The sequence below is a fragment of the Oryx dammah genome, unplaced genomic scaffold (genome assembly GCF_014754425.2).
Source record: "Oryx dammah isolate SB20612 unplaced genomic scaffold, SCBI_Odam_1.1 HiC_scaffold_18, whole genome shotgun sequence".
NCBI lineage: Eukaryota > Metazoa > Chordata > Mammalia > Artiodactyla > Bovidae > Oryx > Oryx dammah.
The window spans coordinates 61,048,286-61,067,451 of record NW_024070202.1 but is presented as its reverse complement, the minus strand read 5'-3'; the positions used below and the strand labels follow the sequence as shown (position 1 = coordinate 61,067,451).

Sequence of the window (19,166 nt, the reverse complement as noted above, 5' to 3'; positions counted from 1 at the left end):
GTCTGACTCTTTGTGACCCCATGGACTATACAGTCCATGGAGTTCTCCAGGCCAGAATACTGGAGTGGGTAGCTTCTCCCTTCTCCAGGGGATCTTCCCAACCCAGGGATTGAACCCAGGTCTCCCGCATTGCATGCAGATTCTTTACCAGCTGAACCATCAAGGAATCCCAAGAACACTGGAATGGGTAGCCTATCCCGTCTCCAGCAGATCTCCCTGACCCAAGAATTGAACCAGGGTCTCCTGCATTGCAGGTGGATTCTTTGTCAGCTGAAGCTACCAGGGAAGATTCAGGGTGCACAGAATCCATTAGAATTCTGGCCACCAGGGGGCACTCACCACTGAGGTCTGGAGAAATCCTTCCCTTGGACTTGTTTGTCCCCTTTCTGTCTCTTGTTTGGACTTCGTTGGCTTGCTCTGTGTTCTGTATCTCACCTTCAGCGAAGGAGTTTCCTTATTTAAACTCATACCTTTCAATTTGTCCAAATTCTTTACTAACTGTGTCTGCCCTGTCTGACTTTGATATGGTTCTGGCCACCTTTGGATACTGACCTTTAGATCCTGTACCTGGGTACTCTCTCCTTGATTTGTTCTGGTGACATTTTAGGTGTATTCTTATATAATTGAGCTACATATATTTGAACTATGAATGCACTGACATTGTTAAAGAGTAAAAGAATCTCTGATACCAAGAGGATGATATCTGTCATGCAAATGATCCCAGAGAAATCTTCCATCTGGTAAGCCATATAAAATAACATGACTGCTGTTTGGCAGGTGGGAATCTAGATACTGCAGAGTCTGCATGACCTTGGAGTACAATTTCTCAGGAGTGGTCATTTTGGGGAGAGGATCAATATGCCTGTTGGCAAAAGAAACAGAAAATATCTTAGTAGGCTATAAGGATAAATTCATGCAAATACACTTGCCTGTCCCTGACACACACACACTCTCTCTCTCACACATGCACACACTGATAATTTATTTGCAAAATATTTCTGACTTTGGGACTCCCTTGTGATTAGGAGGGCCACTGACAGGTCTGGCCTACGAGTTGTGAACAGAAATGACATTTGTCATGTTTGGTTGTATGAGAGCCTCTAGGATGCCCTTTCTCTTTGCCATGGGCCTGAACAATGTTCTAGAAGGCAGCTGCTTACCAATGAGTACTGGAACAGAGCTCCATGGTGATCCCTGATGGACAATGTAGTGTGAGTGAGTAAATATTTATTGTGTTATGCTATTAAGATTTTAGGGGCTGTTTGTTCCTGAAGTATAATGTCACTGATCCTGACTATTGCACATGGTTAATGGAATCAAAGAAGCCTGGTACTGCTTATTATTTGTTGGTGCTTTGAGATCTGCACATTGGCCTTAAAAATTTTTCGTCTATGTCATAGTCAGGGAAACAGACTTTCACTGCAAAATGAAGTGACATTATGTGTGCACACTACATCCTTCCTTTCTGCACTAAACGTGAACTTTCATGAATTTCCTGATTGACTGCTATTCCAGGCTGTACCCCTGCAACAATATCTGTCAGCAGACAATTCAGATTTTCATCACTGCCTTTCTCTATGTGGTAGTGCTTGTGCTCTATAGAGGAAATTTAAAATTTTATTTTTATCTTTTTGTTCCATAAAAGTTAGTGAAAACAGAAAATGAAAGTACTGAAAGTAGTTATAAGAGCATGGTCCTAAAATCAAAGAATTTAAGACAAAGATGTAAATCATAAGTGAATTAAAAGTAGCAAATCTTTAGCTTCAATCAGACATTTATTGAATTTAAGCTGGTTGATTTATTTTTATTTGTCTTGGAAAAGAGCAAAGAACAAAGATAAGAAATGTACAAAATACTAGAAATAAATCATTGAAAATTTCATTTAAATCTCCCTTCTTTTCTTTGTTTCTCTCTTTTTTTCTTGTTATGTTTAAAAGGCAAGGTACAAATAGAGATTCTAGAACATTTTTTGGATTTAATATATAAGCCTACTATTGTTCATTTTTTGTACAACTGATTTTTGTACAAGCCCTAAGTACCCATCAGATTTGACTTAAGATAATAACCTGCATTAACCTGGGAGAGAATATAGAATTTTCTGATTTTCATCTATTCTTAGGCTTTAAAATGCCTGTTGTTAATCTAAATGGAATCATGTTCTCTAAATTCTTAAAATTTAAGGTTTACCTAATGATCCTGTCTATGGATTGAATAGCATCCCTCAGACTGTGACCTTATTTGAAAACAGGGTCTCTGCAGATAATCAATTGAGATGAGATCATACAGGATTAGGATGAGCCTTAAATACAATCATTAGGGTCTTTTTAAGAAGAGGAGAGACACACATGTAGAGAAGAGGCCATGTGATGCTGGAAGTGGAGATTGGAGTGATGCTGCCACAAGCCAAGGGATGTTGAGGATTGCAGGGAGCCACCAGAAGGATGAAAAGACAAAGAAGGACTTTCCATAGACACTTCAAAAGGAACCTGGCCCTTCCCACACCTTGATTTTGGACTTTAGCCTCCAGCACTGTGAGAGAAGGTTTCCTTTGTTTGAAGTTACCCAGGTTGAGGTATTTTTGTCACTGCCACCCTAGGGCATTGAATGCAGATTCTAAGCCAGAAAAAGTAAGTTCGTGACTCACAGGTTGGACCAGACATAAGAAACATGGAAAGAGGGAATAGAAAGAAGTCTTGGGAGGGAGGAGGGAGGGGGGTTCAGGATGGGGAACACGTGAATACCTGTGGTGGGTTCATGTTGATGTATGGCAAAACCAATACAATTTTGTAATTAACCTCCAATTAAAATAAATAAATTTATATTAAAAAAAGAAAAACTAAAAAAAAAAAAAAAAAAGAAGTCCCTGGGGTATTCACTATTGTCACTTTTAAGGGACCTGCTCCTAAATGGATATTGGTGTTGTCATTTTGGAAGGAATTTTTCAAAATGTATCAAAATTTGAAGTTGGCTTAACTATTAACCTTGGTTGACATTTCTCTTTTGGGAAATTGTCCTTTAATAACGTTTGCACAAATGTGCAAAAATGTACATACAAATATTGCAGCATTTCTTGGAATAGAATAAAATTGGAATAAACTAAAAAGTCTGGCTACCTAAATTATAGTATACCTATGCAGCCATTCAAAGGAATGAAGTAACTAGATAAAGGTGATGGTTGCACAACATTCTGAATGTACTCAATGCTACTGAATCATTCACTTTAAAATGGTTAATTTTACAATATGTGAATTTCATCGCAATAAAACAAATTTTTTTAAAAGATTAATCTAAATGTATTAACATAGGAAAGACTGCTGAAAAGTACTGTTGATCAAAAAGAACAAATTGCAGAGCACTAAGCATAATAATATTTCATTTCAATGAATATTAATCACCCTGTAAGTTAGAATTTGAATAGAAAAAAAAATCTGGATGCAAATACAGGAAGCTGTCTCTATTGGTTAGCTCAGAGGAGGCTTGTGGGGGCTGGTAGGGAGTGACTCTGGCGTAACTCTCCCTTCCTAAACCCTGTATTATTTGAACTTCTTACAACAGATGTTATTTTGTGATCAGAGAAACAATCCAAATGAAAGGGGTCTTCATATTATTTTATTCTTTCTAAAATAAGAGATAAAACTAAGTTTTAATGGGAGGGGCAGAAAACATTGTCATCTTATGTCATTTCCGCTCTATCTATTTCTCTTAGCCAAATAAAACTTTCGCACTGTTGCTATCCCAAGGGTGGCAGACTGACCATCGTGTGAGGGTCACATGGGCCAGTTTGTGACAAGCATCATGTCCCCATCCAGGGGAAAAGGTGGAGCAAGTCTGATGTTTGGGGTGTTTGTTGCGGTTGGTGTATATGCTTCTACACTAGGTAATGAGTTCCCTGGACTTTGTGATAAAGAAATAGGAAGAAAGGGAAAAAGATGCCCATTTTACAAAACCCCAGCATGTAGAATAAAATTCGATATTTATGGCTTTTATTACTTTGGGAAAAATTATATGGTTTTAAGAACAAAAAGGCTCTGTAACCTACAAAAAAAAAGTACTCGGATTTGAGAATAGGTTGCCTACCTACCAGGGGTAAAAGACTGGTAAGGCTTGATTTGCCGATGCCCAGCAGCACTAGAAGGACCCCAGTGTGTGGAGGGGATTTGGGCTGCCCTCTGGGCTTGTTCAGACCAGGAGAATCCACCCAGAGTAACCAGGTTTTACCTTCACTGTGTGTTTGGAGTGCAACAGCAGTGGTGAAACAAAGCAAGTTGGGGTCTGTGTCCTGTCTTCTGTCAATGGTAACGCTAGCATGCACACCTATTAACTTTTGCCTTGGCAGCTCAGGTTTTGCTTTTTTCTGCTGATACAACAGCAGTTTGGCACAGAGCAGTTATGCTGAGCTAAGCCTCTCCTACCACCTAAAAGCGAGATGAGTTAAGAGGGAAGAAAGTCTCCCAAACTCCCTCTTTAATGATTCTTTTTTGGTCAGAGACGCAACCCTGATGATAAACAAAGAATCTCAGCTAATTTGTATTATGAAAGGGCACCTCACAAAATAAGCAAGCTTAACCAAAATGGCTTGGAGTCAGAATAGAAGCCATGATGCTTCTGGAGAAGCGTCACAAGACTGCTGGAACAGTCTCCAGTCATCTTTGCTACATCACGTACACCTAGATAATTTACATGTGTGCATTGCTAGGTATGCCCTGCCGTGAGCATAGCAAGCTCAGGCAAGTTCAGAAGGGTCTGAGTGGCAGATGGTGGGTCACATCTTCTGAATGCCATACAAGGTCCCTATGACTCTGTATCTGAAAAATTCTCAATGCCATTTTTATCTGTGTACTCTTTCTCCCCTCACTGCAGATGGTGACTGCAGCCATGAAATTAAAAGACGCTTACTCCTTGGAAGAAAAGTTATGACCAATCTAGATAGCATATTCAAAAGCAGAGACATTACTTTGCCGACTAAGGTCCGTCTAGTCAAGGCTATGGTTTTTCCAGTGGTTATGTATGGATGTGAGAGTTGGACTGTGAAGAAGGCTGAGCGCCGAAGAATTGATGCTTTTGAACTGTGGTGTTGGAGAAGACTCTTGAGAGTCCCTTGGACTGCAAGGAGATCCAACCAGTGCATCCTAAGGGAGATCAGCCCTGGGATTTCTTTGGAAGGAATGATGCGAAAGCTGAAACTCCAGCACTTTGGCCACCTCATGTGAAGAGTTGACTCATTGGAAAAGACTTTGATGCTGGGAGGGATTGGGGGCAGGAGAAGGGGACAACAGAGGATGAGATGGCTGGATGGCATCACTGACTCGATGGACATGAGTCTGAGTGAACTCCGGGAGTTGGTGATGGACAGGAAGGCCTGGCGTGCTGGGATTCATGGGGTCGCAAAGAGTCGGACACGACTGAGCAACTGAACTGAACTGAGTACTAGCATTTTAGTGATCAAAGAGTTCCAGTGGTTTGGGAAACACCTCCCAGGCCTTGGCATGCTAAGTCACTTTAGCCTATGGTCTGTAGCCCGCCAAACTCCTCTGTCCATGGGATTCTCCAGGCAAGAATACTGGAGTGGGTTGCCATGCTCTTTTCCAGGGGAGCTTCCCAACCCAGGAATCAAACTGGCATCTCAGGTCTCCTACATTGGCAGGCGGATTCTTTACCACTAGCGCCACCTGTTGTCAAAGGCTGACTGGGCTGAGCTGAAACTTTAAACCTCTTCCCCAGGATGCTCTGGAGCCCATGTCAGATCCATTTTGCCATCCTGGGTTTGCCTGCCACCGCGGTGCCTGCATCCTTCCCCACCCACTGGTGAGCTCACACCAGTCACTCGTGGAGAGGTGAGGGGTTGCGGGGACAGAGCTTAGGGGAGAAATATGAAAACCAGATTGAGAGACATGACGCTCATGCCAAGAAAATAATGAAAGAGAAAATGGTGCCCAGCACACGCTCTCACACGTCAGGACCACAGGGGCGGGCTTGGAACAGACGATGAGCCTTGCCTTTGGGGTGGCTCAGACTCTGTCCTCAGCCTAATGAATTGTGCCCGATCATGCAAAATAAGCCTCATGACTTGGGTGCAGGGCCAGCCACCATCATTTCATTAGCCTGGCAGGTGTTTCAGCCAGATTGCACCTGGTTGGTGGCAGGTGTGCCCCTTCTCGAGGAAGAAGGCAAACAGACTCTGCAGAAAACATTGCCCAGAATCAGAGCAAGAGCCCAGAGACTTGTTGTGGTTGAGTGTTCAGATTTCACCCACAGCTAGCTTTTGTGCTTTTGAAACATCCAGGTAAGAGAGGGCTTCCCAGGTGCTAGTGGTAAAGAATCTACCTGCCAATACAGGGGATGCCAGGGACACAGTTTCAGTCCCTGGGTCAGGAAGATCCCCTGGAGTAGGGAATGGCAACCTGCTCCAGTATTCTTGCCTGGAAAATTGAGGCAGCCCTTTTCTCCAGGCCCGCCAGTTGTAACCACATTATTGACTTCCCACCCAAACTCTTTGAAGAGGCCTCTTGACATAGACGGGGAATGGGGTGGGGACTCACTGGGCCTGCATTACCTGATGCATAGAGGTCCTGGGGCCCTTAAAAGAGTATGTGGTCTGGAACATCCTGGCTGGTTGAGAAACTCCTTGGCCACCCCACTTCCACTGAGGAGGCTGAGAGAGAAAATTCCTCTGAGCAAGAGTTCTTTCCCTTCCCTTCTCTATTGGTTTTCTACCCTTGATTGGATGGAATGGACTGTTTTCTGGCAGCTGAACTCCTTGGAGTCTGTTATTTATCAGCACCTTGGCTGCTTCCTCTTAATGCAGTGCTGACCAGCTGTCCTGGATGACATCTGAAACAATGGCACTGCAGAAAAATGCTTGGGAGCTGGCAACACAGACGGCCTCTTAGGGTGGCCTTGGCTCTCTCCATTAGGTAAAAGATATTTAGTTTATAATTTCTAGGTCCACTCTAAAACATGGAACTAAATCCATTTCTGTGGCTAGTGTTATGTGCCTATATATATATGTATATATCTCTCTATATATATATTTATCACATTTCCAGTAATTATGATATTCTTTTCAGGGATGTCATGTTGGGATATTGGGGAAGGTTTGTAATCACCCTTTATGAACTGAGGCTCTTGAGGCCACTCTCATTTCTCAATACTCCTATTGCTACCCAGCTGCTGTAGTTCATTCATACTTGCCCTATTTCCAGGAATTTTTTCTGTATCACTCACATTCTGCAGTTTTTGAAGGCAATGATAGCAAAAGCCCAAGTAACCCGGGTTAGTTTAAGCCCAATCAAGTAGAGTTACAATGACAAAGCCAAGTTTGTCTATTTTACCTTTTTTCTCAAATTCCTGATGCTAAAAGCTATTTTCCAATCCTGACCTTCATTCATTTAACAAGTACTTATTACCTACAAGAGTTTATTTTTATTTTTTTTTGCAATTTATTTATTTATTTTTTATTTTACTTTACAATTCTGTATTGGTTTTGCCATAGAATAGAGAGAGAAGCAGAGAACTAGCATCATCGTTAAAAAGCAAAGAAAAGAAAAAAGTCAAGCAAATATCCTAAAAGTTTTTTCAGGACGAACTTATTATGCAATTTGTTGCTGGCTTGAGCTTTTTATGAAATCACTTTGCTCATTTGGGGTAATCTCCTCCACCTTGATGTTCTGGCAGATGGGAAGTATAGTTGCCATCTGTCTTTATTTTTCTAACCCCTCCACAGGACGTTGCAAAATGGGCACCGTGGGGACACCCCACACAGCCAACTCCATTCTTTCACCCAAATGCTTGCTGTTTATTTGCCCAGATCCCCTGGGGGAAAAAAGGCTGGCATAGGTCTCTGGCTGATGTCTACCTGCCCTTTAGCTCCTTGGAAAAGGAAGAGCAGGGCCAGGCTGGAGGGACCTCTGCGTGTGCAGCTTCTGCTGAAAATATGCGGTTTCAGGGATTTGGGGCTCTTGAACTAAAAGTCTTTCTGCAGGTGTTTTTTTATTCAGTATAACCAGCTTGTTCTCTGTCCCCTCCTGGGGGATACGATCCAGAGATTGGAGGGGCACTGGCTGATCTGACCATAGGTTTTTTCTGTTCTTTGATGGGACTGGGGGCTGAAGCTCATTGCTTTACCTTTCATAACCTCTTTGAGGTCAGGGATGGTGGCCTCTTTGCCAATGTATCCTAGAGCCAGGCACAGAACTTGGCACATCATAAGTGGTCAATACATACTTTTAAAAGCATGTGCATAAAAGAAAGCAAATGAGACAAGTATGGATTGTAGAAACAACACAGAATTTAGCCAGAGAACCTTGCTGGGCTCTCATCGTTGCTCCTCACTAACTGTAGAAGTAAGTTTCTTAACCTTGCTGAAACGGTTTCCTCATTTGTAAAATGGTGCAACAGCACTTACCTCTTAGGGCTGCTGTGGGGATGAGAAGATACAGAGAGTGGTGTGGCTCTTGGCTCATGGAACGTTTTGGGGGTGTTTGCTATTTACTGGAGAGTACCAGGTGGCTCATCACAGAGCTAACTTGGGTCCCCAGAATGTAACCTTGGCAGACTTGGGATTCTGGGGAGAGTGGTAAACCAGCCTAGGGTCTGCCAAGGCAGGGCACATGAGTATCTCTGGGTTGCAGCATGCAATCTCCTGCCCTGAACTCACTTCACTGATTAGGTCTACACCTCCTTCACCAGAAGGGTTCTGAGGCTCTCATGGAGGTATCCATGAGGGCAAACACAATTTCATAATATTCAACCATGTTTTTAGCTCAAGCTTAAAAAGCTCTTGGTGAGTGAAGTATAGAAAAGCAAAAGGTGGGCAGTGAGCAGGGTGGCCTGCTTCTAGTACCTCTTGGGTTTGAGTCCAGCTCTGCCATCCGTCACTAATTGGACGAATCATGTCACCTCTCTTGGCTTTGCTTTTAGGTTTTCCAAAATGATGGGTGGGTGGCTACTGGGGAGTTGTTTTAGATCTGATCTCACCTTTTTTTTTTTTTTTTTCTTTTTGGCCACGATCACAGGACAGATGGCATTCACATGTGCGGCATATTCTTAGGGGTATGCACAGACTTTAAGAAGCCTTCCAAAATGCTGTGGGGGAACGAAGGCATTCAACATTTTGAAATCACTACTGATATTAGCAGTTTAGCAAAACCACTTTCTTACTATGGGCCATGGGCACAAATAGGATTGGCTGTGAATCATGTGTAGGTTTCTTTGCAAAGCTCTAAGTCTATGCTATCTCAGCCACACGAGTAAGTAAATCAGAAGATGAGTGAGGAAGCTGTTCTTATGGGATAGCTGTGATTTTGCTTTATTTCAAAAGTCACGCTTCTCAGTCTTGGATTTTTGGCTAGCAGTAGCATATTTCTTGTGATGTAATTCAGAGTTGATCATGACACACCCATTTGTTGTGAAGCAGAGCAAAGAATTAATGGGATCAGATATTTTTCAAAGGGTCTTTCAGATTTATAGGTTGATTCTATTGAGTCGACATGTGTCCAGGACTTGTTAAGATAGGGAAGTAGGCTACTATAATGGAGTGGAGATGAGGGGAAACTCAAAGAACCTTCCAAACATTTTTTAGTAACTCACCCACTGCAGACATCATTCCCAATCATGGCATATATGACAATGGCTGGATAGTCCAACAGCTGGTTCCTAGATAAACTGAGAAGCCATAGATGGAATTTGAATATCGAACACTTGGAAACCTAGCTTTGGAACCAACCAACATGTGAAAGAATCTTCAAATGGCCATCCTCTGGGTAACTTCTTGCTATTTTTCTTTCATTCTGGTGTCTCCATTCCCACTTCCCCTCTTCTCTATAATCTTTAACCCACTTCTCCATTAGGAAAAGACCACATAAATACATACCTACATTTAGAGTAGGCTGAAGTCTCCAGTAGGGGGACATGCTACCATCTTTCACAGTATTTGTCATCAGTAAACCCAGATCAGTTTCCTGAGGTACTTACATCCAGATGTGTAGGACTTTATGACATTACGACAGCTGTGGACATAGCCAACTTTGAAAAATCAAGGGTTTCTCAAGCTTCCTATTCTGGACACCCCAGGCCTTGCTAATGAATTTTAAGTCAAATATGAGCCAAAACTTGTTTTCTCATTCATAAAGCAGGAATAAGAAACAGTCTTTTTTTCGTCTCGTTCAGATACTTGGGCCAGACCAAAGTTTTACCCACTTTGTATACATTTTTATGATCCTTTTGAAAGTATACATGTAAATTAACCACATCCTGTGGTCACTGGCCCAAGAAGTGAAAATTTCGCACTGTTTGGAGAGTAACTAACAAGTTATGGATGTTTAATATAAGTGGCTACTGGATAGTAACAGAGTTTTTTTTTTTTTTAGTTTTCAAAATAGAAACCCAACCTAAAAACAACTTATATCCCTCCCTTTTCCACTTACCTTTCTATAAATCTCTCCAGGTTTTGGGAGGATGCACCTGAATAGTTAAAATTGAGAAAATAATTAAAGTTAGTAAATTCAAGTCAGCGCTATCAGTATGAGAGTTTGACTGATTGACGGAAATCATGGAAGAACCATCATTGTATAGTCAAAGGTCATCCGAACCATCATTGTATGGTCAAAGGTCATCCAAACCATCATACTGATGGGAATGACTTCATCCTACAACTTTCTTAATGGGCCTTCTTTGGATTCACAGGTTTCAAGACATTTACTGAGCATGAATGGGTACACTTTCTAATAGATGTGAGAAAAAAGTATAAATCTATCAGCAGAGACATAAACTATTCAAGGATTAAGGAATGAGTTAGGGAGTGAGTTCAGTTCAGTTCAGTCGCTCAGTCACGTCCAACTCTTTGTGACCCCATGAATTGCAGCATGCCAGGCCTCCCTGTCCATCACCAACTCCCAGAGTTCACTCAGACTCACGTCCATCGAGTCAGTGATGCCATCCAGCCATCTCATCCTCTGTTGTCCCCTTCTCCTCCTGCCCTCAATCCCTCCCTGCATCAGAGTCTTTTCCAATGAGTCAACTCTTCCCATGAGGTGGCCAAAGTGCTGGAGTTTCAGCTTTCGCATCATTCCTTCCAAAGAAATCCCAGGGTTGATCTCCTTCAGAATGGACTGGTTGGATCTCCTTGCAGTCCAAGGGACTCTCAAGAGTCTTCTCCAACACCACAGTTCAAAAGCATCAATTCTTCGGCACTCAGCCTTCTTCACAGTCCAACTCTCACATCCATACATAACCACTGGAAAAACCATAGCCTTGACTAGACAGACCTTTGTTGGCAAAGTAATGTCTCTGCTTTTCAATATGCTATCTAGGTTGGTCATAACTTTTCTTCTAAGGAGTAAGAGGGACAGTAAAAAGGATTATTCAAGAACTGCACATCTCCCTGGAAACCCCATTTAATAGCCTGCTGGTGTTCCTGCTCATTCCTGAGACTCCTCCTAACTGGCTGGCCTGTGCGAGAGTCAGATTGTAGAGCTGATGTATTTAAGCTCCTGTAGTGACACATATGACTTCCTTCCCCTACTCTAGGTACCACCAATAATGAATCTCTTATATGAAAATTGTATTCATTGAATATTCTTTTTATTGTCAACACTCTGCTAAACACTTATTAATTCATTTAGGCCTTAGCACCACAGTATGAGGTAGCATTGTGTGTGTATGTGTGTGTGTGTGTGCCCACGTGGGCATGTGTACTTGTCCCTTGCATCTTTCGCATTGGCAGGCAAATTCTTTACCACTGTGCCAGCTTGGAAGCCCTAGGCATAGTAGGTCTCCATTTTATAGAGGCGGAAACTGAGGCTCACTTAAAGTGACTTTCCCAACGCCACACAACTAATCATTTGGAGAGTTGCATTTCAAAGTCTGTCCCTTCTGTAAGGCTGAGCTCTGGCTCCCTGTGTGATATGGCTTCTCTAGACTGGGTGCTAGAAAGAGTTCACTGTTTCAAAGAAGTTCACTATTTCTTTATCCGTTGGAAAATAGTCTGCAGTAATTAGCAAGTAATCCTCAGGTAGGTGGTACAATTCAAGTGGCAAGGGAGATTTTCCTGTAACTTCTAGCCTTGGGAGCTTGGGGGAGAAAGCCAGTGGGTTTCTTGTGGAAACAAATGGGCAGAAGGGCAGTGCACAGCTATTAGGAGCTAACTAGCCCATGTCCCCTCGAAATTGTGTGACCATGCAGGGTAGGCCTCCTTTTCCACATACAACTAGATGCAAGCTATATGTGCAGCATTGATGTTCTCTTGGCTGATTCAGGAATGTTAGCATAATAAACAAACATTGCTTTATTTCCCCTCTCATTGTGGAAAAATACACAACACATAAACATAACAATTTTAATCCTTTTTGAGTGTGCAGTTCAGTGGCATTAAATACATTTATGTTGTTATGCAACCATCATCACTATCCATTTCCAGAATTTTCCCATCATACCAAATAGAAGCAGTCTCTGATAACACCACTCTACCTTCTGTTGGTATATATTGAACTATTCTGGGTACCTCAGATAGGTGGAATCATACCTTATTCATCTTTTTTGTATTGGACTTATTTCACTTAGCATAATGTTCTCAAAAGGCCTCCATTTGTAGCCTGTGTTAGAATTTCCTTACTTTTAAAGACTGAATAATTTTCCATTGTATGCACATCCCACATTTTGTTTTTCCATTCATCTGTCAATGGGCATTCTACCATTTGGTTATTATGAATATGCTGCCTATGAACATCGGTGTGCAAGTATCTGTTTAGGTTCATTTAGGTTATTGAAATCATTGGACCATATGGCAATGCTACATTTAATTTATTTTAGGAATCGTCATACACTCTTTGTTTCCTTTTTGTGTTGGGGCTTCCCTGATAGCTCAGCTGGTAAAGAATCCACCTGCAATGCAGGAGACCTGGGTTCTATCCCTGGGTTGGGAAGATCCCCTGGAGAAGGGAAAGGCTACCCACTCCAGTATTCTGGCCTGGGGAATTCCATGGAGTATATAGTCCATGGGGTCTCAGAGTCAGACACCACTGAGCGACTCTCAGTTCAGGGTAGTATTAAATATGCACACAGACATGCAAATTAAGGGCCATCAGTTCACCTTAGCATGGAAGCATTCATTCACTCTCTCCATTCATTTGTTGAGGACCTGCCATATGCCTGACACATAGTAGGGAATTAACAGGTGAGTTGGACACAGCCTTTATACCCGAGGATTACCATCTATGGGGGCAGACACATAACTGAGCACTAGAGTAAGGTTGAGTGCAGATCCAAACCAGAAAACTCAATGTGATTTGAGCCTATTATCTCTGCTCAGAGAAGGTGCCAGGTTTTACAGCACTGAGTCCTAAACATAGACTCAAAGTACTTCTGGGTGTGAGGTTGTTCTCTTTTGCTCTCAAGAGGGAAGATAAGAAGGACAGCCACTGGGAGCCTACAGTGGCTGACTCATCTCATCAGCTGGGCCCTTCATTCAGTGCCAGCTCCAGGACTCTCAACTTCCCATTTTCAGTAAGATAATAAATCAAGAGGTGTTTAATTCTCACTCTTTGATTTTTCTCTTAATGAGAAATGAAAACTCAAGCCATGAGTGGGAAAAAAAAAAAAAAAGGCCAAGTCAGGGATTGTCAATAATTTCCCTCATTATCCAGAGTACAATTGGGAACTGAGGTGCAGAGTACCCACAGAGCTTGAGGAAAATGTTAATGAAAACCTGTCATGGCATGCCATATGGAAAGCCCCTCCCTGGGCCCACATCCCCTGATATCTCTGCTGCCAAGACAAAGATGGCAGGCCAATGGCAAAGGCTTGCGGTGGATTTAAAAGCAGCAACCACAAAAATCCACCCAAGGAGAGAGGAAGTATGCATACTTCTTTACTCAAATGTTTATTATTTTCTGGTGGGTGTTTGTAATAGGAACAAAGAATTTTCTTTGCTCCAAAGTTGTTACACTTCCATGATTTCCATTTTCTTTTGGAAACCTCAGTTTTATGGGATTACGTAATGAGTTTACATAATTCCCATGTTACTTTCTCTTCTGAGCCCCCCTTTCCTGTAGTCCTGCTACTCTTTCACCAGCCACATCCTCTTTTGGTATCTCTCTCCCTCTCAGCTCTATTTTCTTTCCTCTCTTGTATGTAGACTTCCTCCAGGCTGCTGATTTTGTTGCTGCTACTGCTACTACTATTACAGAAAATACTTAGTAAAGCAGTTGGAGCTGAAAGATGTGAGCGGGAGAGAAAGATATCTCCTAGCCTGTGGAATGTGGCAAAACAAGAGCAGCATTCAAAGAACTGGAGATGCCCTTAAGAGGTCCCTACCTGGTCTCTACAGTGATAGATTAGAGAAATGGAAAAGTTCTGACTATGTAATAGGGATATTTAATTTATTTGTCAAGGTAGTCCAATGGAGAATCTACCTATCATCAAGAAAGGAAGGACAGGGTCCTTATTGGCCACAAGTCTGAATTTTGGCTCATCTTTTTTAAATAAGGCACTGTACATTGCAAGTAAAGAAGGATTTCCTATAATGTCAGTGTTGGTTTTCCTTCCATGAGTAAATTTCAGCTTACAGTTTCCCTGAGAGATCAGTGTTGACTATAGCAGCAAGTGCTTCATATTCTGGACATTCAAGTCAACTGGTAAGACTCTCTTAATGGTCTTCTAAATAACCTGTAATTTTTAAATTCTGTGCCTGGCCAGATACTTTTGGATTTTGTGGGAAAAGGCCAGGATGGGATGATTTGAGAAAATAGCACTGAAACATGTATATTACCATATGTGAAACAGATGACCAGTCCAAGTTTGATGCATGAAACAGGACACTCAAAGTCAAGCCGATGCACTGGGGCAACCCAGAGGGATGGGATGGGGAGGGAAGTGGGGGGAGGGGTTCGGGACCGGGGACATATATACACCCCTGGCTGACTTATGTCAATGTGTGGCAAAAACCACCACATTTTTCTAAAGTAATCAGCTTCCAATTAAAATAAATTAAAGTAAAAGATCTAGTTCTTATATGAGAACCTGTAAAAAAGGACTGTAAGGTCCATTTTACAACCTCTGCTATACAGATTTTTTGTCAGATAGTTCCAACATTTTGGCATTGACATCTGTTAGTTTTCTTTTCCCCTGCAAGTTGAGATTTTTCTGGTTCCTTATGTGCTGAGTAATTTTGGATTTTATCCTTGGCATCTTGGATATTAAAAGACTCTGAGCCTTGTATTTTTGTCTTATTAGGCAATCCACTCAGGTTCAGGAGGCAAGTTCTACCCAGCCTTCTGGGAGGTTATGATTTCAATGTCCATTCCCCTCTCAAAGCCTCTGTAGTATTATTCTGATTAGTCTCAGGTCTGTGCCACTGAGTGCGGCCTAGACAATAGTCTTTGTCGAAGTTGAGATCTCAGAGTCTTTGTATGCAATTAAGGATCATATCTGTGCATGTTCAGCTCAAGATTAAGCCCAGGAGTTCATACACTACTTTATGAGGTTGCTTTCCCAAGTTCCTCCCACTCTAGAAGCTCCTTGGTCCTTTCTGGTTCCTTGGGCTCCCCTCCATCGTCCTAAAGCCCCAGTTTCCACTCCCCTACTCTCATGTACACTTTTCAGAGATTAACTCATTATGCTGCTGCTGCTAAGTCGCTTCAGTCGTGTCCGACTCTGCACGACCCCATAGACAGCAGCCCACCAAACTCCACGGTCCCTGAGATTTTCCAGGCAAGAACACTGGAGTGGGTTGCCATTTCCTTTTCCAATGCATGAGGATCTCATAATAAGAGGACAGAGTGATAAAATGAGCAACAGGGGATTTGCCTTACCCTTCTGGGAAGACAACTCCTGTCATTAGAAAGGCTGTCCTTGGTGGCTCAGATGGTAAAGAATCTGCCTGCAGTGTAGGAGATGTGGGTTTGATCTCTGGGTTTGGAAGATCCTCTGGAGAAGGGAATGGCAACCCACTCCAGTATTCTTTTTTTTTTTTTTAACTTTATAATACTATATTGGTTTTGCCATACATTGACATGAATCCACCACGGGTGTATACAAGCTCCCAATCCTGAATCCCCCTCCCACCTCCCACCCCATATCATCTCTCTGGATCATCCCCATGCACCAGCCCCAAGCATCCTGTATCCTGTATCGAACCTAGACTGGCACTTCGTTTCTTACGTGATAGTATGCATGTTTCAATGCCATTCTCCCAAATCATCCCACCCTCTCCCTCTCCCTCAGAGTCCAAAAGTCCATTCTATACATCTGTGTCTCTTTTGCTGTCTCGCATACAGGTTCATCATTACCATCTTTCTAAATTCCGAATATATGTGTCAGTATACTGTATTGGTGTTTTTCTTTCTGGCTTACTTCACTCTGTATAATCAGCTCGAGTTTCATCCATCTCATTAGAACTGATTCAAATGTATTCTTTTTAATGGCTGAGTAATACTCCATTGTGTATATGTACAACAGCTTTCTTATCCATTCATCTGCTAATGGACATCTAGGTTGTTTCCATGTCCTGGCTATTATAAACAGTGCTGCGATGAACATTGGGGTACATGTGTCTCTTTCAATTCTGGTTTCCTCGGTGTGTATGCCCAGCAGTGGGATTGCTGGGTCATAAGGCAGTTCTATTTGCAATTTTTAAAGGAATCTCCACACTGTTCTCCATAGTGGCTGTACTAGTTTGCATTCCCACCAACAGTGTAAGAGGGTTCCCTTTTCTCCACACCCTCTCCAGCATTTATTGCTTATAGACTTTTGGATCGCAGCCATTCTGACTGGTGTGAAATGGTACCTCACTGTGGTCTTGATTTGCATTTCTCTGATAATGAGTGATGTTGAGCATCTTTTCATGTGTTTGTTAGCCATCCATATGTCTTCTTTGGAGAAATGCCTATTTAGTTCTTTGGCCCATTTTTTGATTGGGTCGTTTATTTTTCTGGAATTGAGCTGCAGGAGTTGCTTGTATATTTTTGAGATTAGTTGTTTGTCAGTTGCTTCATTTGCTATTGTTTCCTCCCATTCAGAAGGCTGTCTTTTCACCTTACTTATAGTTTCCTTTGTTGTGCAGAAGCTTTTAATTTTAATTAGATCCCATTTGTTTATTTTTGCTTTTATTTTCAGTATTCTGGGAGGTGGATCATAGAGGATCCTGCTGTGATTTATGTTGGAGAGTGTTTTGCCTATGTTCTCCTCTAGGAGTTTTATAGTTTCTGGTCTTACGTTTAGATCTTTAATCCATTTTGAGTTTATTTTTGTGTGTGGTGTTAGAAAGTGATATAGTTTCATTCTTTTACAAGTGGTTGACCAGTTTTCCCACCACCACTTGCTAAAGAGATTGTCTTTACTCCATTGTATATTCTTGCCTCCTTTGTCAAAGATAAGGTGTCCATAGGCGTGTGGATTTATCTCTGGGCTTTCTATTTTGTTCCATTGATCTATATTTCTGTCTTTGTGCCAGTACCATACTGTCTTAATGACTGTGGCTTTGTAGTAGAGCCTGAAGTCAGGCAAGTTGATTCCTCCAGTTCCATTCTTCTTTCTCAAGATTGCTTTGGCTATTCAAGGTTTTTTTGTATTTCCATACAAATCTTGAAATTATTTGTTCTAGTTCTGTGAAAAATACCGCTGGTAGCTTGATAGGGATTGCATTGAATCTGTAGATTGCTTTGGGTAGTATACTCATTTTCACTATATTGATTCTTCCAATCCATGAACGTGGTATATTTCTCCATCTATTAGTGTCCTCTTTGATTTCTTTCACCAGTGCTTTATAGTTTTCAATATATAGGTCTTTAGTTTCTTTAGGTAGGTATATTCCTAAGTATTTTATTCTTTTCGTTGCAATGGTGAATGGAATTGTTTCCTTAATTTCTTTTTCTACTTTCTCATTATTAGTGTATAGGAATGCAAGGGATTTCTGAGTGTTGATTTTATATCCTGCAACTTTACTATATTCATTGATTAGCTCTAGTAATTTTCTGGTGGAGTCTTTAGGATTTTTTATGTAGAGGATCATGTCATCTTCAAACAGCGAGAGTTTTACTTCTTTTCCAATTTGGATTCCTTTTATTTCTTTTTCTGCTCTGATTGCTGTGGCCAAAACTTCCAGAACTATGTTGAATAGTAGCGGTGAAAGTGGGCACCCTTGTCTTGTTCCTGACTTTAGGGGAAATGCTTTCAATTTTTCACCATTGAGGATAATGTTTGCTGTGGGTTTGTCATATATAGCTTTTATTATGTTGAGGTATGTTCCTTCTATTCCTGCTTTCTGAAGAGTTTTTATCACAAATGGATGTTGAATTTTGTCAAAGGCCTTCTCTGCATCTATTGCAATAATCATATGGCTTTTATTTTTCAATTTGTTAATGTGGTGAATTACACTGATTGATTTGTGGATATTGAAGAATGCTTGCATCCCTGGGATAAAGCCCACTTGGTCATGGTGTATGATCTTTTTAATGTGTTGTTGGATTCTGATTGCTGGAATTTTGTTGAGGATTTTTGCATCTATGTTCATCAGTGATATTGGCCTGTAGTTTTCTTTTTTTGTGGCGTCTTTGTCAGGTTTTGGTATTAGGGTGATGGTGGCCTCACAGAATGACTTTGGAAGTTTACCTTCCTCTGCAATTTTCTGGAAGAATTTCAGTAGGATAGGTGTTAGCTCTTCTCTAAATTTTTGGTAGAATTCAGCTGTGAAGCCGTCTGGACCTGGGCTTTTGTTTGCTGGAAGATTTCTGATTACAGTTTCAATTTCCGTGCTTGTGATGGGTCTCTTAAGATTTTCTATTTCTTCCTGATTCAGTTTTGGAAAGTTGTACTTTTCAAAGAATTTGTCCATTTCTTCCACGTTGTCCATTTTATTGGCATATACTTGCTGATAGTAGTCTCTTATGATCCTTTGTATTTCTGTGTTGTCTGTTGTGATCTCTCCATTTTCATTTCTAATTTTATCGATTTTATTCTTCTCCCTTTGTTTATTGATGAGTCTGGCTAATGGTTTGTCAATTTTATTTATCCTCTCAAAGAACCAGCTTTTGGCTTTGTTGATTTTTGCTATGGTCTCTTTTGTTTCTTTTGCATTTATTTCTGCCCTAATTTTTAAGATTTCTTTCCTTCTACTAACTCTGGGGTTCTCCATTTCTTCCTTTTCTAGTTGCTTTAGGTGTAGCGTTAGGTCA

General features: G+C 41.4%; 1 protein-coding gene across 1 annotated transcript in view; it reads right to left on the bottom strand.

Annotated features, from left to right (window-relative positions):
- The window catches only part of AOAH (acyloxyacyl hydrolase), a 208,570-nt gene that overhangs the window by 29,741 nt on the left and 159,663 nt on the right, over positions 1-19,166 (bottom strand). Inside the window, exons 15-17 of the mRNA XM_040260182.1 lie at positions 10,425-10,461; positions 9,589-9,663; positions 690-862 (exon numbers count right to left, since the gene is read on the bottom strand). Coding sequence (XP_040116116.1) covers positions 690-862; positions 9,589-9,663; positions 10,425-10,461 — 285 coding nt within the window. The remainder of the gene's footprint in view (positions 1-689; positions 863-9,588; positions 9,664-10,424; positions 10,462-19,166) is intronic.